This window comes from Mobula birostris, chromosome 4 (assembly GCF_030028105.1).
Source record: "Mobula birostris isolate sMobBir1 chromosome 4, sMobBir1.hap1, whole genome shotgun sequence".
Taxonomy (NCBI): Eukaryota; Metazoa; Chordata; class Chondrichthyes; order Myliobatiformes; family Myliobatidae; genus Mobula; species Mobula birostris.
The window spans coordinates 153,787,511-153,809,908 of NC_092373.1; the positions used below are offsets into that span (position 1 = coordinate 153,787,511).

General features: G+C 41.0%; 1 protein-coding gene across 1 annotated transcript in view; it reads right to left on the reverse strand.

Moving 5' to 3' along the window:
- The window catches only part of LOC140196670 (protein Jade-1-like), a 161,330-nt gene that overhangs the window by 48,631 nt on the left and 90,301 nt on the right, over window positions 1-22,398 (reverse strand). The window contains 3 exon segments of the mRNA XM_072256269.1: window positions 10,649-10,806; window positions 14,552-14,637; window positions 17,774-17,851. Of these exon segments, the coding sequence (XP_072112370.1) occupies window positions 10,649-10,806; window positions 14,552-14,637; window positions 17,774-17,825 (296 nt within the window). The 5' untranslated portion in view covers window positions 17,826-17,851.

Genomic DNA, 22,398 nt, shown 5'->3' on the forward strand with positions numbered 1-22,398 from the left:
GATATCTGTACCCAGCTGCAAGCCCGAGATATTCACTATCTTTTGATCCGTCGGTAAGAATGGTTAACATAATAATTTTCCTTAACATATTGATGAACCAACAGACTCTCCGGCATTTCAGGATCCTTAGACTTCATTAAATCACGTAACCCAAAATCAACTAAAGTCATTGGAAAAAACCAAGGTGGGGTTACTGAGGAAGTTACAGTACAATCCAACAAGCCCATATTCTTAGCGTGAAAAGAACCCAACCACCCAAAACTAAAAACGCTCTTCTCTCCCAACAGTCCTCAGTCAACAGTTTTGACAGGGTGATCATTGCTCTGCCCACTCAAAACCAATCCGTGTTCAACATCAACTTCAACCTCCGCAATTTTTAGGGTAATTGTCCTATTTCAACCAGTAAAGCCGAAACAGAGGATGATCTTACTGCACCACAATGCAATCTCAAAGCCCGAGTTTTTATAACATCTGAACATTTTAATGTTGAAAATGAAACTGATCCATAAGCCACACAGCCATAATCAAGAACAGATTTAATTATATAAATGGCCAAAGATTTTTGTGTAGCACCCCAACAATACCTACAGTCACCTGAAAATATTTAATGCTCCCTTACATTTATCAATTATTTTACTGATATGATGCTTATTAATGTCAGCTTATTATCCATCCCCCTGACTAGGAACACTTCACATGTTCTACCAGTCTGCTGTTGCCAGTACAATCTTCGATGTGGAGGTGTTCTGGGGCAATGGCATCAATGTAGATGACTGAATAAACTGATTAGAAAGGCTGGCTCTGTTATTAGGAGTCAAACTGGACATGCTTGTAATGCCCTGGTTCATATTTTTACTGTTATGCTGTATGCATTTCATTCTGGCACCTCTGTAAGAGCAGTCTGTTCTGTTTTCACGCTCGTTTGGGTTACTGTTAAAGATAAGAGTGAGGAGAAATGTGTGTCATCCAATTAGGGTGGTCGGATTAAGGGGAGGTTTCTCTGGTGAGGGACACTAAGGTTGGGCTTGGGGCTTTTGTTCGAGAGGAGATGGAAGGGAGAAGACGCTGGAGAGAACCGGTCATAGCATATAATCCACTGGGAGATCCGGTTGTTCAAAATGAACTGCGAGCGACGTTCGGAAGGTGGTGTGTGCTTTCACGTTGACAGAGGGCCCACTGCATGTGTGACAAAGAAGTTCAAGATGAGCTCCAACTTGTCCACATTTGATGGTTTAATTAGAATGGGTCCTTTCCTTTTGGTTATTCTTTACTAACCCTTTGGTTAAGATTCATAAATATAATTCCTTTAGTCGTATGCAGTGTTCTGTCTGTTATTTCGTGGCATTAATTTGCAACAGGGTAGCAAGTGACACAGCATCCACACAACCAAGATTTGGGATGAGATCAAGCACACCCCAATCTCATAAGTTTGGTGGGGCCAGAAGTTGTCTCCCCTAGACTTATGCAGCCAAGGAAACCAGAGTGTTTCATACTGGAGGCTGTGGTAGAACAAAAGGACCTTCTGAAAAACCCCGGCAATTCTGGACAACGTTTCTCACCCTCTGCGTGCCACCTTGGCTGAACAGAGGAGGTAAGGGGAAGGGGAGGAGGGGGAGGCCATTACCAGAAGTTCAAGAAATCGATGTTCATGCCATCAGGAGGCTACCCAGACAGAATACAAGGTGTTGTTCCTCCAACCTGTGAGTGGCCTCATCACAACGGTGGAGGTGGCCATGGTTAGACATATTGGAATGAGAATTAGAAGTGAAACTAAGGTGGGTGGCCACTGGGAGACTCCACTTTTTCTGGTGACGGAGCATAGTTGCTCAGCAAAGCAGTCTCGCAATCTATGTCAAGCCTCATCGATATACAGGAAGCCACATCAGGAGCACCGGACACAGTACATGACCCCAACAGGCTCACCTGGAAGGATTGTTTGGGACCCTGAATAGTTATGAGAGAGGAGGTGTAGCACTTGTTCCGTTTGCAAGGAGGAGCGCTAGGAGTGTGATCAATGGGGAGGGATAAATGTACAAGGAAGTTGCACAGGGAGCAGAAAGCAAAAAGTGCGGGGGGGGGGATGGGAAAGATGTGCTTGGTGGTGGGATCCCACTGGAGATGGCGGAAGTTGTGGAGAATTATGTGTTGGACGCAGAGGCTGCTGGGATGGTAGGTGAGGACAAGAGGAACCTTATCCCTGGTAGAGTGGTTGTAGGATGGGGTGAGAGCAGACGTGTGTGAAATGGAAGAAATGCAGTTGAGGGCAGTGTTGATGATGGAGGAAGGGAAGTCCCTTTCTTTGAAAAAGAAGGACATCTCCTTGACTCTGGCATGAAGAGCCTCACCCTGAGAGCAGATGTGGCGGACACAGAGGAATTGAGAGGAGGAGATGGTGTTTTTACAAGTAATAGGGTGGAAGGAGGTACAGTCCAGGTAGCTGTGAGAGTTTGTGGGTTTATAATAGACATCAGTCAATATGCTGTCTCCAGAGATAGAGACAGAGAGGTCGAGTAAGGGGAGGGAGGTGTCAGAAATGGACCAAGTAAAATTGAGGGCAGGGTGGAAGCTGGAGTCAAAATGGATGAAGTCAACAGGTTCCGCATGGGTGCAGGAAGCAACATCAGTGCAGTCGTCGCACAAAAAGTGCGGGACGGCCACCAGTGTAGGCTTGGAACATAGCCGACAAACAGACAGGCAGAGCTGGGACCCATACAAGTGCACATGGCGACAACTTTTGTTTGAAGGAAGTGAGAGGATCCAAAGGAGAAATTATTTCGAAAGAGGACAAGTTCTGCTAGGCGGAGGAGAGTGATGGTGGAGGGGAACCGGTTGGGTCTGATGTCCAGAAAAAAACATAGAGCTTTTTGGCCTTCCTGGTGGGGGATGGAGGTGTATAAGAACTGGACATCCATAGTCAAAGTAAGATGATGGGGGCCAGGGAACTTGGAATCATTGAAAAGATTTCTTTCACCATTCCCCATCCCCTATTTCCTCTCTCACCTTTTCTTCTTACCTGCCCATTGCCTCCCTCTGATCCTCGCCCCTTCTCTTTCATCCATGGCCTTCTGTCCTCTCTCATCAGACTCCCCCTTCTCCAGCCTTGTATCTTTTTCACCAATCAACTTTCCAGCTTTTTACTTCTTCACCCCCCACCCCACCAGTATCACCTATCACCTTGTGTTTCTCCCTCCCTTCCACCCACCTTTTAACTCTACTCCTCATCTTTTTTTCTCCAGTCCTGCTGAAGGATCTCAGCCTGAAACGTTGACTGTACTCTTTGCAATTGACGCTGTCTGGTCTGCTGAGTTCCCCCAGCATTTTGTATGTGTTACAGAACATTTCATACTCATGTTCTCCCTACTTCATGGGTCTTCAGTTGCTCCTCATTGAATAACATCCAAACTAAACTATCTGATACTTAATCTAATGCTTGTCAAGAAAGCACTGTATACAAATTGACTATCTAAATTGATCCCTATACAAGATCTGATTGCTAGTAGCTCCAATGATGTCTTCCAATGAAAAAAAAAGCCATTTATGAATAAAGAACTGGCAAATGAGGAGGACCTTAACGGATAAAGGGAAAGGCAGAAATGATGTTATTGCAGTTCGGGTCTAGGCAGCAGATGGCACAGCTGACAAAGGTGAATCAAAATTAGAGAGATCGCCTGGATGAGTTGTGGGGTTAGAGTATTGGTATTGGTTTATTAGTGTCACATGTACCAAGATACAGTGAAAAAAACTTATCCTGCATATTGTTCTTACAGGATTAGTCACAGTGCTTTGAGGCAGAACAAGGTAAAACAGTAACAATGCAGAATAAAGTGCAAAAGCTACAGGGAGAGTGCAGTGCAGGTAAACAATAAAGGTGAAAGATCATAACTAGAGAGATTGTGAGGTCCAGTCCATCTTATCATAAAAGACGTCCAAGAGTCTGATATCAACAGGATAGAAGCTGTACTTTAACTCAGGAAAAGAGGAATGGGAGTTGGAAATTCCGCTATGGACTGAAAGGGATAATCAAGAAGAATGGCTCAGTCAGAGGAATATTATATTGAAGATAAGAGGACATAGTATAGGAAACCTGAAAAGTTGGATGATGAAAAGGCGGCAACTTCAGTGATGTACGTAAGAGTACAAGGGTTGCAACAATAGGAGTCGCCAGTCTACTTACACCTGGCAGATAATATTACCAGGGACCAGTAGGTGATTGAGGAAAGGGAGCAATGACAGATCCTTAGGAACTTCAGAGTAAACAACACAGCAGTAAGAATGGAAGCTCCTGATGAATATGCTCTGACTGTGGTCCAATGGGGAATACAAGGACTGTCCCATAGAGCTGTACAGTGTAAAGAGAATGGTAAGACAAACAGATTGAAATATTAACAGTGGCTGTAGCATGGAGACAGATCACATTCTGTGAAGGTATGTTGCAAAATAAGCTAAATACCCAGGAACCAAGTGTCAAAGTAACATCTGACAGTGATTGATCCTCGCCAAGGGTAAACCAAGCGGAAAAAGATACTATGTCAGAATCTCAGTGAGTGCTAAAGCGAACTAAAATTACAAATTCAAACCCCACAATGGCAGCATATTTGTGGGCTAGGTAAGTTCCTTTAAGAACAAATGGATTCACATTTGTGTTGTAGAAAATGAAATCTGTCCAGCCATCACACCTTCCTACTCATACACCTGGCTTGGCCTACAAGTGACTGCTGGTGACCTGGCAAGTCATTAAGTATTGTGCAAACTGCAATCAAGATTATAAGGAATAGGCTATATATGCAACTATTTCCATGATGTACCATTTCTGAAGAGCTAACAGCAAATGAAAGCACCTTTGCTTCAAGAGTGTAAGTTAACATGACAACCTGATAATATGCAAAATAAATATTTTGCCACAAATACTGTAGTTTGAAACAAAGACCATAATTATGTATATTACTTGAAGAAAGCTTATTTATTGGGACTTTAAATCGGGGAACTTGGAGTTAATTGTGGCTCTTCCACACATGGTTCAGTTAGCTCCAAATTCTAAGCAGAAGAATAGCAGAGAAGTATTACAAAAGGGATGAATACTTTTTCAGCTTCACAATTTTGGTTTTTCATCTTTAGTAAATTGTTGATAGGTTTTGGAATCGTTCTTTAATTTGACATGATGCACAATGTTTTGGATATTAGCTCAAAATAATCCTACTTCAATATATTTTAAATTAAGAAAGTGAAACAATAGAATGTGAAAATAGTTTTGGAGGGCTGTAAATTCCTTAAAGAACAAATGGATTCACATATGCATTGCAGAAAATGAAACGTATCCAGCCTTCCCACCTATATACCCAGCTCGGCATGCACATGACTGCTGGTCACCTGGCAAGCCATCGTATCGTGCAAGTAATATTTAGCTTTTACAATTTCAAAACATCAGAAACTTGCACATTAAGAAAGAGGATCACAAATACGCTTGTAACCATCCTAGAGTTTCTAGGAATTAAGCAAAAAAGAGAAAGAACAAAAGAGCTTTCAAAAGTGTTAAGCTTTGCAACCCCTCCTGTCTCTATTAATCATAATAATACTAGAAATGGCTATATGTTACATACTTAAACTTCCAGTAATGCATCAAACCAGAATTGATGACCTTAAGAACTGGGCTGCTGATGTGCTGTTTTTCATCTCCACGCTGATAATTATATCACAGTTCAGAGAAAAACTGCACTTTAACTCTGCAAATCCCATTGTTTTCCTAATCTGAAGGGAACTGCTAATGGCAAAGAGCATGTCACTAGTTATTCAGTAAAAGTATGAAATAATGTGGCCAAGGTCCAAATCAAAACATCCAAACATTTTGCTTTTGCAATTTTATTCTAGTGCCAAGCACTTAACAGTGGTGATATTATTGAACATATTATTAAATGTGAATGTAGCACTACTACAGTGCCTTGAAAAAGTATTCAGCCCCCACAACTATTTCACATTTTACTGTTCCATTTCCTGAACTCAAAATATATTGAAGTAGGAATATCTTGAACTGATCTATGAAACATTGACCATCATGTCAAATCAAAGAAAAATTCCAAAACCTGTCACTAAAAATTAAAAACCAAAATTGTGAAGCTGAAAAAGTATTCATCCTCTTTGTAATTACTACACTAAATTTCCTCAGCACAATCCTATATACTTCCTTACCGACTCACCCAATTTGTTGATGTACAAAGTTGGAGGATCACCTGTTTCCAATGAAATCATAAAAATAAATACCCCTCTCTCTGCAAGGTCCAACAGACGGTAGATTTTCAACAGACCAAATCAAAGTGAAGACAAAAGAGCATTCAAGACAAGTTAAGGACATGATAATAGAGAAGCACAAACTGGGGGAAGGTTAGAAGTCCATCTCAAAAGCATTGAACATACCTTGGAGCTCAGTGCAGTACATTGTGAAAAAGTGGAAAAAATATAAAACCACAGGCACATGGCCCAAGTCAGGCTACCCCTCTAAACTTAGTTGCCAGAGAAGAAAGGCACTTGTAAAAGAGGCTATGCAAGGATACCCAACCTTTTTTTGGAATGGATTATTGTTACGGGTCAGGTTTTCAGCAGCAAGGACTGGAAATCTGGTCAGGACTGATGTGAAGATGAATGCTGCTAAATACAGAGAGAGATCCTGGATAAAAAAAATGCTAGCCTCTGTCCCAAAGCACACTGCTAAGTTCTACTGTGAAAGAGGAGCATGCGATTCACAAATAAAACTTCTCAGTTAAATTGATCAAAATCCCTGGTTGTAATACTTATTTATGTGAACAAACGGTTGGAGGCTGAATAGTTTTACAAGGCACTAGACATTTATCCTATTCTGACAGTCTTTATATTATTCATGTTCACACTTTGGCTGCAACAGGATATTGCTGGCGATATGTTTGTAAAAACATTAGAGTGCTAGTCACCTGGTAATCAAAGTAATTGGCAATTTGAATCCCACACATTTGCAGGTGAAATTTTGGCAGGTGAGCCTGTAGTGATAGGGATAGTGACTGGTTAAGGGAACAGAAGGGAGGTTGTGTTATCGAGAATGAGATTTCCGGATGGGATGTTGCCTCCAGGGTGCCTGGGTCAGGGATATCTCTAATCGACTCCACTGCATTCTTAAGTGGGAGGGTGAGCAGCCAGAGGTCGTGGTCCACAGTGGTACCAAAGACATGGGTAGATGAGGTGACGAGGTCCTGCTAAGTGAGTTCAGGGAGTTAGATACTAAGTTAAAGGACAGGCCCTCCAGGATTGTGATCTCAGAATTTGTACCATGTTCTAGTGAGGCCAAAAATAAGAAGATTATACAGTTTTACATATGGCTAAAGAGATGGTGCAAGAGGAAGAGCTTCAGATTCTTAGATCATTATGCTTCTTCAAAGGAAGGTGGGATCGGTACAGAAGGGACAATTTGCAACTGAACTGGAAGGGGATCTATATCCAAGCTGGAAGATTTGCTAGTACTGCATGGGTGTGTGTGGGGTGGGGGGGGCGGTGCAGAGGGTTAATCTAGATTTGCAGGAGGACGGGAACCAGAGTGCCAGAGCAGATAGTGGACTGGTTGTGGAGAAAGATATTGTTAAGCCTATATACAAAGTCAGGCATTAAAAGGTTGAGTATGGTGGGGCTAACGTTCTGAGTTGGGTAATACTTCAATGCAAGTAGTATTGTAGGAAAGATGGCTGAACTTTGGGTATGGATCAACACATGGAATTATGACATAGTAGCCATGACTGAGATTTCGATGCTAGAGGGACAGGACTAGCAGCTCAATGTGCCTGTGTTTCACTGTTTTAGAAGTGATAGAGTGGGAGGGATTAAAGGGGAAAGGGTGGCATTACTAGTCAGGGAAAATGTCACTACAGTGTTCACATAGGACAGACAGGAGAACTCATCTAGTGAGGCTTTATGGGTAGAACTAAGGAATAAGAAGGATATGACAATGTTATTGAGATTATATTATAGACAACCCAACAGTCTGCAGGATTTAGAGGAGCAAATTTATAGAGATATCAGAGACTGTTGCAAGAAGCATAACATTGTGACAGTAGGAGATTTTAACTTTCCACATATTGACTGGGACTCCCATACTATAAAAGGGCTGGATGGGAACAAGTTTGTCAAATGTGTTCAGGAAAGTTTCCTTAATCAGTACGTAGAAGTCCGAATGAGAGACTGTGTGATAGTGGGTCTGCTATTAGGGAATGAGACAGGGCAGGTGACATTTGTGCAGAACACTGCATCTGGCAGTCATAAAGCCATTAGTTTCAAGGTAATTATGGAAAAGGGTAGATCTGATCCAGGGGTTGAGATTCTAAATTGGAGAAAAGCCAACTTTGATGGTATCAGAAAGGATCTAGCAAATGTGGTTTGGGACAGGCTGTTTTCTGGCAAAGATGTACTTGGTAAGTGAAACTTTAAGAGAACAGAATTTTTATGTTCCTGTAAGAACAAAAGGTAAGGATAACAGGTTTAGAGAACCTTGGTTTTCTGGAGATACTGAGGCCCTGGTTAACAAAAAGGGTGTATAGCAGGTATAGGCAGAATAGGAACAAAAGATGTACTTAAGGAGTAGAAGAAATGAAAGAGAACACTTGAGAAAGAAATCATGAGAGCTAAAAGAAGGCATGAGGTTGCTCTAGCAGACAAGGTGAAAGAGAATCCTAAGGGCTTCTACAGATATATTAAGAGCAAAAGGATAGTAAGAAGATCAAAGTAGTAATCTATATGTAGAGCTGAAAGAGATGGGGAAAGATCCTAAACGGACACTTTTGCATCAGTATTTACTCAGGAGACAGACACAGAGTCTACAAAAGTGAGGCAAAGCAGCAGCGAGGTCATGGATCTACAGATTACAGAGGAGGTGTTTACTGTCTTGAGACAAATTAGGGTGGATAAATCCCCAGGGCCTAACAGGGTGTTCCTTCGGACCCAAGTGACAGGCAAGTGCAAAAATTGCTGGGGCACTAGCAGAGATATCTAAAACATCCTTTGCCACAGTTGAGGTGCTGGACGATTGGAGGATAGCTAACATTGTTCCATTGTTTAAGAAAGACACCAAGAATAAGCCAGGAAATTTTAGGCCAGTGAGCGTGACATCAGCAGTGGGAAAGTTATTATAAGATATTCTAAGGGACCAGATGTACAGGTATTTGGATAAACAGAAACTGATTAAGGGTAGTCAACATGGCTTCATAGATGTTAGGTCACGTTTAACCAATCTTAGAGTTTTTCAAGGAAGTTAACAGGAAAGTTGGCGAAGGCAAGGCAGTAGATGATGCCTATATATACTTTAGCAAGGCCTTTGGCATGGCCTCCGCATCAGGAGGTTGGTCAAGATGGTTTAGTTGTTTGGCATTCGAGATGAGGTAGCAAATTGGATTAGACACTGGCTTTGCTGAAGAAGCCGGAGTAGTAGTAAATGGTTGCTTCTCTGACTGGAGGCCTGTGGCTGTGGTGTACCGCAGGGACTGGTGTTAGGTCCGTTGTTGTTTGCCATCTATATCCATGATCTGGACGATAATGTGATTAACTGGATCAGCAAATTTTCAGATGACACCAATCGAGGGTATAGTTGACAGCAAGGAAGACCATCAAAGCTTACAATCGGGAACTAGACTAGCTGGAAAAATGGGCTGAAAAATGGCAGGAGGCATTTAATGCAGGCAAGTGTGAGGTGTTACACTTTGGGAGTACCAAACAAGTAAGGCCTTACATGGTAGGGCACTGAGGAATGTGGTATAACAGAGGGATTTGGGAATACAGATCCATAATTCCTTAAAAGTGGCGTTACAGATAAATAGGTTCGTAAAGAAAGTTTTTGGCCTTCATTACCTCAATATATAGAGCACAGGAGTTGGGATGTTATGTTGAAAATGTACAAGACATTGGTGAGGCCTAATTTGGATAATTATGTGTAGTTTTGGTCACTTACCTACAGGAACGATGTATGTAAATAAGATTGAAAGAATGCACAGAAAATTTACAAGGATGTTGCTGGGACTTGAGGACCTGAGTTATAGGGAAAGGTTAAATAGGTTAGGACTTTATTCATTAGAATACAGAAGACAGAGGGGAGATTTGATAGAAGTATGCAAAATTACGAGCGGTATAGATAGGTAAATGCAAGCAGGTTTTTCCCACTGAGGTTGGGTGGGACTACAACCAGAGGTCATGGGGTAAGGGTGAAAGGTCAAATGTTTAAGGGGATCATGAGGGGAACCTCTTCACCCAGAGGCCAGTGAATGTGGCGAGTGAGCTGCCAGCACAATTGGTGTATGCAGGTTTGATTTCAACACTTAAGAGAAGTTTGAATAGGTACATGGTGGGAGGGGTATGGAGGGTTATGGTCCAGGTTCAGGTCGATGGGAATAGGCAGAATAATGGTTCAGCATGAACTAAATAGGCTATAGGGCCAGCTTCTGTGCAGTGGCATTCTATGACTCTAAGACTGTAAATGCATTGCAGAAGGAAATTCGTCACAGCCAGCAATTACCCTTTCACACAGCAACAACTGTATGCCAAAAACATAACCAGCCTGAACTGAGGAATGATCAGAAAGTGCTACATGGCTCAAATTAAGAATACAAAACTAAGCAATATGAAAGACAACATTTCTCCTCTCCAATACCTGATACTTGCTTGTGGCACTGATTCAGGGCTAACAGGTACTTGAACTCCCTTTTCCCATTCTTGTCTCCACGAATCAGCCAGAATGTAATATTCATCTGAATTCAGCTGGTATGAATCATGTAGTTTCATTGCAGTTATCAAGTCTGTTCTGTAGACCTGAAATACAAAATACAAATTACACTGTGGAGTGGATACCAATATCCAATAAAACAACTATTATCATTTTCCCCACCTCGTTCTCACACCAACCACCCACCCCTACATTTCCTCTCTTTTCATTGTTGACTCTTATTGGGGTACAACTCCACTGGCATTTGAAATTGTCCAATATTGTGCTCAAGCAGGCATCCAGTTTGGCTGGACAGTCAATGCTTCAGACTACTTAAGTATACCAAGCTTATAGATAGAATGATGAACCCGTTCATCATCCCCATTCGCAATGAGTCCAAATCAAAAACAGCCCATTTTTAGCCAAAGTGACAGGGTAGTGACGAGGAATGGAAGACTAATCTCTAAAACAGAGCACTGGCTAAAATCAGTTAATAGGGAACATGAATCAATCGAGGATTTTTGTTTCCTTTGCAGTACACTAAGTACCACATTGCTCATTTCAGATCATCAGAAAAGCTCTACTGCCCGTTATTCGAAAGGTGTCTCACCCTGCTTCTACGTTGTTTTAAGGCCATTTAAAATTGAACGAAAATGCACCCTAGACAATATCCAAACCAATAAACTGTAGCATTAACATCAAGGAGATATTGGCAAAACCATGCTTAACAGCAACAGTGAGCTGCCAAATTCAAAATTCAATAGGGCAATGAGAAACTACTTAAATGCAAGAAACACTAAATATCATGCAACACCATAGACAGCCAAGGACAAGGATAATTGCATAACTTCAGTCAAATTTTATGATTTGTGGTGGACTGAATTTACATGCACCTATTCTTCTCTTTTCTAGAGAAGTTACTCTGCTTTTACAGAGAAGAGTTGATACTGAGGTCAACTGTTTCCTCTGCTCATGAGTAAATTGACTTTGCTGTACAACACGAGCTATTTTGGGTCATAAGCCACATCCACCTCAAATTCACTGGTCGACAGGCCTGGCCGTAAAATCTTTAAAATAAAGTAGGTTGTAGAGGGCTGGTTCAGAAAACAACACAGAATATTTTATATTTAAAATATTGATACAATGGCTCAATGTGATAGGTAAAATGGATAAATTCAGCACCAGAAGGGAATAATCCAGACTGGAGGCAATTAAAATTAGGTTGATGGTTTAGGCATAACAGGGAATAAAAGAGCAGTGATGAAATAGGATGGAATCAATTCAGAGTTTGAAACCCAGTCTAAAACATGACTCAAGTATTTTGCAGGGTCTTGTTTGGACAAGGAGGAGAAAGAGTTGGGGCAAATCACTGGAATAACAGCTTCTGTCTACTGAAGTAGACAGAACATTGGGACACAACATTGCTGGCTACGGTAATATCTATTATCCAGCTTTAATTGCCCCTGGCTACTGCAACAACTAGCAACGAAACATTCCCATTGGTAAAAGTGGAGTCACACCTAAGCCAAACAGGGCGACAATTGGAGGCAAAGTGAAGTGATGATGGTGCTAAACGGCGACCGTCTTTAATTATTGATCCAAAGTGTTTAAAGGCTAGTCATGAAACTAGCAACTACCTGATTCCAGCAAAGTCATCCCAGGTAGATTACACAGTGTTAACCATGGTAGCTTCCTCTTGCGTTTCCAATGGCCTGTCCTTTTGCCAATCATATCAATTCCCACCTTCAGTGTTATACTCCCACCAAATCTATGCTTGGATGGGAAAACAGTTTTAATTTCAATAGATTTTGAGCTTTTGTTTCAGATACAAGGAGGAGCTTAGGAGAATTAATGGTGCCTAACGACGACTCCTTTGCTTGCATCTTCGGAAACAGCTCTGTTTCCATCTTTAATATCTCTATTTTTCTCCTTCCGGGTTCTTTTGAAGACCCTGACCTCGAGTTACATGCTGACTATGGTTCTTTGCAGGAATGGGACCCGCTCTCCAGGTTTCATAACTCGCCGTTGTTCGGCACGCCAAGGCTGCGGCCTAAGATTTCGGCTCGCCTTTGGAGGCCTAGGATTTCGAGGTTCTGGAGACAGGCAGATTGAAGGTCGGTGTCCCAGACCAGTGTGTCGTGGGAGCTGGAAGATCTTTGGCTGGGTGCCCAGAGACCTGAGATCTTTGGGCATAGAGCTCAGAAAAAGCAAAACAACGAACTTTTAACATCATAAACCAGCGAGTTGTTTGCTATGCCTCCCCTCTCACTGTAAAACGGAGGCATCTCTTTCTCCCTTATTAGGAAGAGAGAGAGCCTGTGGCATGTCAAATGCCAGGTGAACAATGTAGTCTTTGGGGTAACTGCAAGTCTGTGTGTTGCTGTTGTTTTGCTCACGCTTGAGTGCTCGGTGCCGGGTAACAATGCATTTTTTTTGCCGGTGAGAGGGGGGATTGTGCTTGCTGCCGCTTACACGCGGGAGGGAGGGGAGCTGGGGTGGGGACTTTGGGGTTCTAACATTTAACTGTCATTCATTTTTTGGGACACTCCTCCGCTTTCATGGATGGTTGCGAAGAAAAAGCATTTCAGGATGTATATTGCATACATTTCTCTGACATTAAATGTACCTTTGAAACGTTTGAACACAAGAATGCTCATCTCAGGTAAGTTGAGACTCATGAAAACATTAAGGGAGACAGTCAACTTGACAGCATAGAAACAGCAGAGAGGTCAAAAGACATGGTGGAGTGGAGCTGAGTGTAATCAGTAAACAGGTGGAAGCTGGTCCAGTAGCTATGGATGATATCACTCAGGAGTGTTGCATAGATGAAGCAAAGAATGTTGACAAGGCAGATCCTTGGGGGAATTCAGAGCTGAGGGTACAGTTTTCATTGGTACTGTGCCAGCTACATGCAGATAGTTGTTATAACACAATACACTCAGAAAATTATATGATATTAAACTGTGGTACGAAGAATGAAATACTCAATAAATATCCAGCTACCTTTCATGCAAAATAAAATCACCCTAACAGAATTACAGTGGTTGGTATTGAATGATATGTTAGTGATTATATTTTTCTTCCCAGAGAGAAAATAATTCATCTGTGAAAATAAAAAAGTTATTTGATCACTGAGCTGTTTTGAAAAAGCCTTACACTAAATTGTTCTTTAGTTTTCAAAATATCATGAATTTAACCTTTCATGGCAGTTGTGAATTAGATTTTGAAAGCTAGATGTGATAAAATACAAAAATGGATGGGAGCATGTGGAAATACAGATGATAATAACTGGTCTCAAGGCCTTAAAAAGGACAGATTATCAACAAAAGGTACATGGTCACATCCACAGAATATTCAAACAATTCACAGAAAAAAATTAACTTGTAAAGGCCAAAAAGTGCCTCATTTTTAATGTAATATAACAACAATGAAAATCTTGAAGACGGCCTCAGCATTAATGACCTAACATTTCAGCCATAAGTACACTTGGATATTGGTTCGACCTGAATCGTAAAGTTCAGAAATTGACTTCATCTCAAAGCCATGTGAGGTTCACTCTACATCAAATTGATGGCCTTGGCAATGGGTTCTATCATTGATTTTAAGGTTCTATGCCAGATATGAGAAAAATTAGTTGATATTCAATATTCTGATCACCTTAAATTGATCATCACTAACCAAGATCAGCTATAATGGCATCCAATTCATTGGCATTCACTGCCACAGTTCACACAGGACAAGACTAAAAACTGGCCATCGTCCAGGTGATTCTAAATACCAACATAAAAACTAGCATTTTCAGTAAAGTAAAATTAGAAGGAAGTGTTTCAGACAACAGGAACAGGACAATACCTCAGATGGTTTTCGGTCCTTGTGCCTTGAAGTTGAGTTTCTCCTGTGCTGTGATTTGGAATGCTGAGACCAGGAAGTTGAATGACCTAAAAAAAGAATGAACAGCATTTCTGTCTCTTCTACGAAGAGTAATCTGATCAGTCACAAATAGGACAAGTGATCTTTTGTGGCACAGTGATTTGTCATACAATAATTCTGATCAGAAGCAGCACTTTTACTGCCTCTGAAATGTCCTGTTTTCAGGGACAAGCTGTCAAACTTTATTAGTGCTGTGCTGTGCTTTGTTAGATCATTTGTCCTCCTCATGAAAAAAAAACATTATACTGAATCATATCATATGCCAAAGGTGTCCCCCAGAGCACTTCAAGATCCAACATCTTTACATTTGAAGACTTCTAGTCTGAATTCCTTGCAACAGTTTTCAACTACATATTAATTTTGTTAAAATACTAATCTGCCCATGGGTTGTCAAGATTTTCTTATTACAGTTATAAACATTAAATGAACATCTCATCAGAAGATAAGAGTAATGGATATAATACATAGATGAGAAATTCTGAAGATATTGCAAATCCAAAGCAATACACACAAAATGCTGGAGGAACTCAGCAGGCCAGGCAGCATCTATGGAAAATAGTTAGAATCGATGTTTCAGGTTGAGATCCTTCAACAGTCCTGATGAAGGGTCTCGGCCTGAAACGTTGACTTTTTACTCCTTTCCAATAGATGATGCCTGGGCTGCTGAGTTCTTCCAGCATTTTGTGTGTGTTGCTAATGGATGTAACATGGGTTAGGCAGATAATCAAACTCAAACAGGAGGAGAAACATCAGAACAGAGCACACAATGTCGGACAAGGGTCAACTTAACTACATCCTCGACATTTATTTTCCTCCCCAACGCTCCTCAGAGGGGGAGGAGGGATGAATAATTAAATCAGAACAATACAAGAAAAAAGCATCTTTAAGCACATTACAATTTACAATGAGTTTAAATATGCATTTCCTAACCAAATCAGCTTAATCCTTTTACATCTTTACCTTAGGATGTTAATTATGATTTTAACATGATGAAACTCATGGAAATGTTTGATTTCATTTTGTTCCTATGGTGGCAAAGGGCAACTACACAACAACACTGAATTCTCAGAACAAAATATCACAGCAGCTTTGTTGCACAAGTAAAGGAAATGAAAACCAACTTAAAACAAAGCTAAACCGAGTAAAAGGTGAAGAGGTTAAATGAAAAGTACTTCTTTTCGATTCATCTGTACATTCTGAGAATTACAGCAAAAAAATTAGCAATTGTGTTAGTTGAGAAAAGATGGGAAATTCCACAGGACCCACTGACCAGTATTCTGAAATTCATGATTTACTTCAGTCAGATGACTCAAATTCATAAAATAGAGCTGAACATTTCAATACCAAAGAGGATTGTTATACTTATATAATGACTTTTTTAAAAAGATTATGAGGACACGCAGTCCTCTTTGTCATTTAGTAATGCATGCATTAAGAAATGATACAATGTTCCTCCAGTGTGATATCACAGAATCACAAGACAGACCAAGACTGAAAAACTGACAAAAACCACATAATTATAACATATAGTTACAACAGTGCAAACAATACCGTAATTTGATAGAGAACAGACCATGGATACGGTAAAAAAAAGTCTCAAAGTCTCTCGAAAGTCCCATTATCTCACACAGACGGTAGAAGGAAGAAACCTCTTCCTGCCATGAGCTTCCAGCGCCGCAAACTTGCCGATGCAGCATCCTGGAAGCACCTGACCACACTCCAACTCCGAGTCCGTCCGAAAACTTCCAGCCTCCGACCAGCCCTCCAATATCGAGCACCATCTCTGCTGAGTGCTTCGACCCCAGCCCCAGCAGCCAGCAACAGGCAAAGCCGAGGATTTGGGTCCTTCCCCTCCAGAGATTCTCGATCGCACAGCAGCAGCGGCAGCGAACCAGGCATTTCAGAAGTTTCTCCAAATGTTCCTCCGTGCTTCTCACGTCTGTCTCCATCAAATCAGAATTGTGCATGGCATTCTAATTACAAATATCGATATCATTCACCGGAGAGGCTGCGCGCCGTTATGCAGCCGATTAGAACGGAGGTTAAAAAAAAAGACAACAAAAGAGGACAGAGGGAAAAGAGGAAAAATAAGCAAACATAAATGCTTTTAAGAAACATTTCATTCACTCCTTTGGAAGACACATTAATTATTTTGTAATTGCATCCCTTTTCTCCGAGCTCCAAGCACATAGTCCTACAGACTGCAACTATTTCTCAAGTATTCTCAAAGCAGCAGTGTAGGCAAAGACAATACAACTTAAAAGATCTGTCTGTGCGCCCAGTTCAAGCAGAACACAATCAAGACATGGACGTATTCCCTGGGTAACATACTAAAAATGCAGAGGGAACTCAGCAGGTCAAGCAGCATCTATGGAGAAGAATAAGGAGTCAACATTTTTGACCAAGATCCTTTATCAGGACTGGAAAGTAAAGGGGAAGAAGCCTGAGTAACAAGGTGGGGGGAGTGGAAGGAGTACAAGTTGGAAGGAGATAGATAAAGTCAAGTGAGGGGAAAGGAAGGTGAGTGGGTGAGGTGGGGATGAGAGGAGAAGCTGGGAGGTGACAGGTGGGAAAGGTAAAGAGCTGAAGCAAGAATCTGATAGGAAAGGAGAGTGGACCCATGGGAGAAAGGGAAGGAAGAGGGGTACCAAATGGAGGTGATAGGCAGGAGAGGAGAACAGAAGGGGTATGAGCGGAGCCGGAATGGGAAATGGAAAAGGAGAGGATGGAGAAGAGTGAAAAATTACTGGAAATTGCTAAAATCAACTTTCATGCTGTAGGGTTGTAGGCTACTAATGCCAAGCACACAAGCTGACCTTTGAATCCAAATATCTATCTTGGCTGAAGTCAGATTACTCAGTATAGCAAAAGGAAAGATCTATAATCTTTTTACTCTTCTTGGGTCAGTACTACCTATTCACTGATACAATGAGGGAGCTGCTTAATATTTTCTGTGAATGCTGGATGTCATCAGATATCCATAACTGGGCACAATAGTGGATAAGCATTCAAGCCTAATAACTATTCAGGAGCTCTGGACGAAGAGCCAAGCATTGAATTACTCTGTGTCATTTGTTTTAAATGCTGTGTTAGACATAACCTGGAAGCTATGTCACTTTCACTGTAAGAAAGCAAAACACTCACTGTCATTGTCGTCAGAATCATCGCTGCTGCTTGGAAGCCGGTTCCTTTTCATGGTCTTCTCTATTTCTGGCACGAAGACTGTGAAGAAATAGACACGGTTAATGTCAAGGGTCAATTAACCAATGGCAACCCATCTTTCCGCAAATGAGGGAGCAGATTGGTTCAAATGCTGAAAACCCCTTCTTTCTTGGGTCACATCAGGTCACCAATTCACCCACAAATCAAAAGGCTTGCAATTTAAGTAACAAAGCTGGCAAGTGTCATAATGGAAACATTATCTCCACATGAAAGTCAGACCTTTCTGTACTGGAACATCAATACACAGAGAAAAACTAAGTCACATTACTTGTGGATCCTGAGGAATACCAGAAGGCTGCTGCAAACCCTCACTTCATACAATAACTTCAGCCAAAAAAAAAACTTTAAATTAAACAGACAAAGACCTCTGCTAAAATAGCAGTGGGAACAATTTCAGACAATGTATTCATACGCTGCCATGTGGGCCAGGATTATTACATGGAAACAGCTTAGTGATTAGAATACAAGTTTAACTGTCAAATATATCCTCTAAAATGCTGCAACAACTTGATTTCAAACTATACCATTATTGAAACAAAATTATATCAGCTTCTTTTGCAATAGAAGAATAAAGCAAAGCTGTACCAAAATAAAAGTACATAAGTAATTCAAAGAATCAAAGTCTGGAAGCAATTTCGCCTCCAATTTTTCCTCTTCTTTTCTTAAGGTAGCACAGTAGTTTAGGAGGCGGTGCTACTGTCTTACGGTTCTACCAAGTTAAGTACAATTCTAAACTCCAACGTTGTATGTAGTTTGTAGGTGCCCTGGTTTCCTCACCCATCTCAAAGTCATGCTGCTTGGCAGATTAACTGGTAAATCACCTCAAGTGGAAATGGGTGGCAAGAGAATGGAATTGATGCGCTTGAGGGAGAGAAGATTGACTACAAAATCAGATTCATTATCACTGGCTTAGATGAAGTAAAATTAGTTGCTTTGTGGCAGCACGACAATGCAAAGATAGTAATTACAATAAATTACAAATATAAATGGTTTTTAAAAAGGAATAATGAGATCGCAATCAAGAATCATTCAGAAAAATGTGCTGGCGGAGGGGAAGAAGCTGTTTCTGAATCATTGAGTGAGAGTCTTCTTGCCCTCTTCTTGCTACTATCGTTGGGTAGGAGGTGGATGTCATGGATGCTGAAATTCCGAAGACCGCCCGCCCCCCACCCCCGCTTTTTGAGGCACTCCGTCTTTCTGAAGTCCTCATGGTAGGAAGTTTGTGCCTGTGATAGAGCTGTTTGAGTCAACAATGCTCTGCAGCCTTTTTCTATCCTGCACACTGGAGCTTCCACGCCAGGCTGTGATGCAACCAGTACGAATGCTCTCCACTGTACATTTACAAAAACCCTGTAATATTCTTTGTCAATGTACCAAACCTCTTCACATTCCTAACATATCATAGCCCCTGCCATGCCTTCTTTAAGAGTGCACACAGAACTGATTGCTCTGAGAGCCAGTACAAATTCAATGGACTGAATTCCTTCATTTAAAAAAAATAAAAATATCAAGTCACTCTTTTGCCACTTTTGTCCATTGCTGCCATTCCTTGTGTGACTCCGGTATCTTTCTGACTATCCTTTGGAGGGTCTGCCTTCACCTGACCAGACTGGATGCACTTGGCCACCAGGGTAATCACACACATTTGAAAGAAAAATCAAAACAGCAGAATTAACTGAGGCTGGTGCAAGTAGAATTAATACTTCCAAGAAAAAAATTCATTCACAGGACACGGATGTTTCTGGCAAGGCCAACATTTGTAGCTGACGTTAATTGCTCCTTGAACTAAGCAACTGACTGGGTAATTTCAGATGTCAATTAAGAATCATCCATGTTGCCCCGGATCTGTAATCACGTGTAGGCCAGACTGAGCAAGAAGGGCGGAAGGACATTAGTGAATCAGATGGGATTTTATGAATATCAAGCAGTTTTATAGTTTTCACTTTTGATACCAGCCTTTTAATCGCATTGATTTAAATATTTGCAATTAAATTCTGCACTGCCACAGTGAGATTTGATCTCATGACTCCAGATCAATAGTTAAGGCCCCTGGGCACTACTCCAGGAACCTAACCATTGTGCGATTACTTTAATATTTATGGTGCCCATTATGTCACTAAACAATACAGTTGACAGCAGATACAATTAATAAAAAAGTCTGAAGGCTATTGAGGAAAACCTGTGCTTTGGTAAAATTGTATAAAACTAGATTCATCTGTAAAGGTCTGAAAACTTAAAATAACATTCTGTATTTATAAGAATGATATAACTAAGAGCACCAATGGCCACCAATGAACCCCTTTTCATAATGCGTACTTCAGTACTTTTTCCAATCAGAGTAAATCTACTTTTTCACATCCTTCAGCCACTTATTGCTCTGGGTACTAAGATAGCACATCATAGAAATTAGGTCCATACCTCAGAAACAGGTAGGATACTGAATTTTTTTCTGTATTATGAGCAAATACACTATCTTTGATAATTCAGATGCAATACGCATCACAAATTGGTTCCTGCCCGCTCATGACTGTGTTCAGTGGTGCTGCAAAAAATGTAAACTTTAAAAAAAAGAGTACTGTATGAACATTTTATCTTCCTGTTTCATAACCACCAGATTTTTCTCCTAAAAACAATCCCAGGTGCATCACGCTTTTGAAGTGACTAAATTACCACAGTATTTTGAAACCCAGTAAGCAAAATAATGTATTCCAACTGTAACTCTTAGTTTAGAAATCCAGAAAAGGGAGGGAGAAAAAAAAACAGCTGAAAATAAAAATCAAGTGTCATATTTCTCCCAAAATAGAACGCAAACCACAATAGCGGAGCGGCCATCAAACTTAAAAACATTACATTTGTGTTCAGATGTGTTTCCCGCTATGTGAAATATTTATCCAGTAAGCAAAATGTTTCTGTTGCATTATTTATTAAATCAGAGACTAAAGCAATGCAGAATTAATGCCAGCCCAGTAAATTTACCACAGATTGCACCTTCAGGGTGTTTCAAATCAGCTTGTTTATGGGAATTAGAAGATCACAGAATTGAACAATCAAGGTTAGAAGTAACAAAGATATGGACAAGAGTTTCAGCAAATGGTCAAAATAGAGAAAGCAGTCATTTATGATGGAGAGAAGAAAGAGACAGAGTCTCAGTTCTAGTTCAATTAGGAGGACTGTGTTAAACATGTCTAGTCCAATTCTGAGAGGGGAATGAGAGCGGCAATAAGTTAACAGTGTTGCATGGGACGAGTCATTCAGCCCGCAATACTGTGCCAATCTTGACGCCGCTATGCTATGAGCCGAATGGCTGAACTCTGCTTCTACGTTTTATGGTTTTAAATGTCCCCGACCTGTGAATCACCTATACCTCTTCACTTTCCTTCATATTTTTGTCATGTGTCAATCTAAACCCCACCCAACTTCCTGCTTCCACTACCACCCCTAGTAACCCACTACAGGCAGCTGCCATTCTCTGCATTAAAAAATTGCCTCTCACTTTGCTTTTAAACTTCCCCCCTCTAACCTTGAAAGCGTGTCATCTGGTGTCCGACATTTCCACCCTGGGAAAAAGATTCTGACTGCCTCCCTATCTGTGCCTCTCACAACTTTGCAGACCTTAACCTCCAGCACTCTAGAACAACCCAAGTCTGTCCAAGTTTTCCTGATAGCTCATATCCTCTAAACCAGGCAGCAGACTGATAAAACTCTTCTACACCTCTCTACAGTCTCCACATCTTTCCTATGAGGCAGCAGAATGTACACAGTACTCCCAAGTGCGGTCTGACTAAAACTTTGTAGTTATAGCATGACTTGCCTACTCTTAAACCCAACACATTGACCAATGAAAGCAAGCATGCCTTCAATGCCATTTTTACCACCTTATCCACCTACGTATCCACTTTCAGGGAGCTATAGACTTGGATTCCAAGATATCTCTCTACATTAATGTTAATAATGGGTCTACCGTTAACCATATGCTTTCTCCTATTATTTGATCTCCCAAAGTGCTAAGTTAAACTCCACTGCCATTTCTCTACCCATATTTGCCAACTTGCTAATCTAACTAATCTTAACTTGCTAATCACACACACACTTCTCAATGGTTGGGGAGCTGGGACCATCTGCCGAGAAATTGGCTACCAGAACAAATGGACAAGACTGGACAGAATGGAATTAATGGAATGCTACCCACATGAAAGAGTACACATCAAGCGTATGTGGGGGTTCGGGCAACAACAAGGACCATTGTCCACATTCACAGAAAAACAACTGGTTACCCAGCAATCTCACTTTGTCAACACAGGATTACTATCACATCTTGAACTGGAAAACATACAATCATGATACACCGCTGAACTGAGCCGATCGAGAAACATCTCCATAACTCACAGATGGCACAAAGATAATAGCATCACATTGTACATGGGAATTGCAAGTTTAAGCCTCATCTCAGGGCATATCAACATTGGCTGCTGCAATCAGAGAGGAGATCATAGCTAAACTGGCAACTGTCAATCCATGAACTAGGCTCCCCAGACTTAGTGATAAAA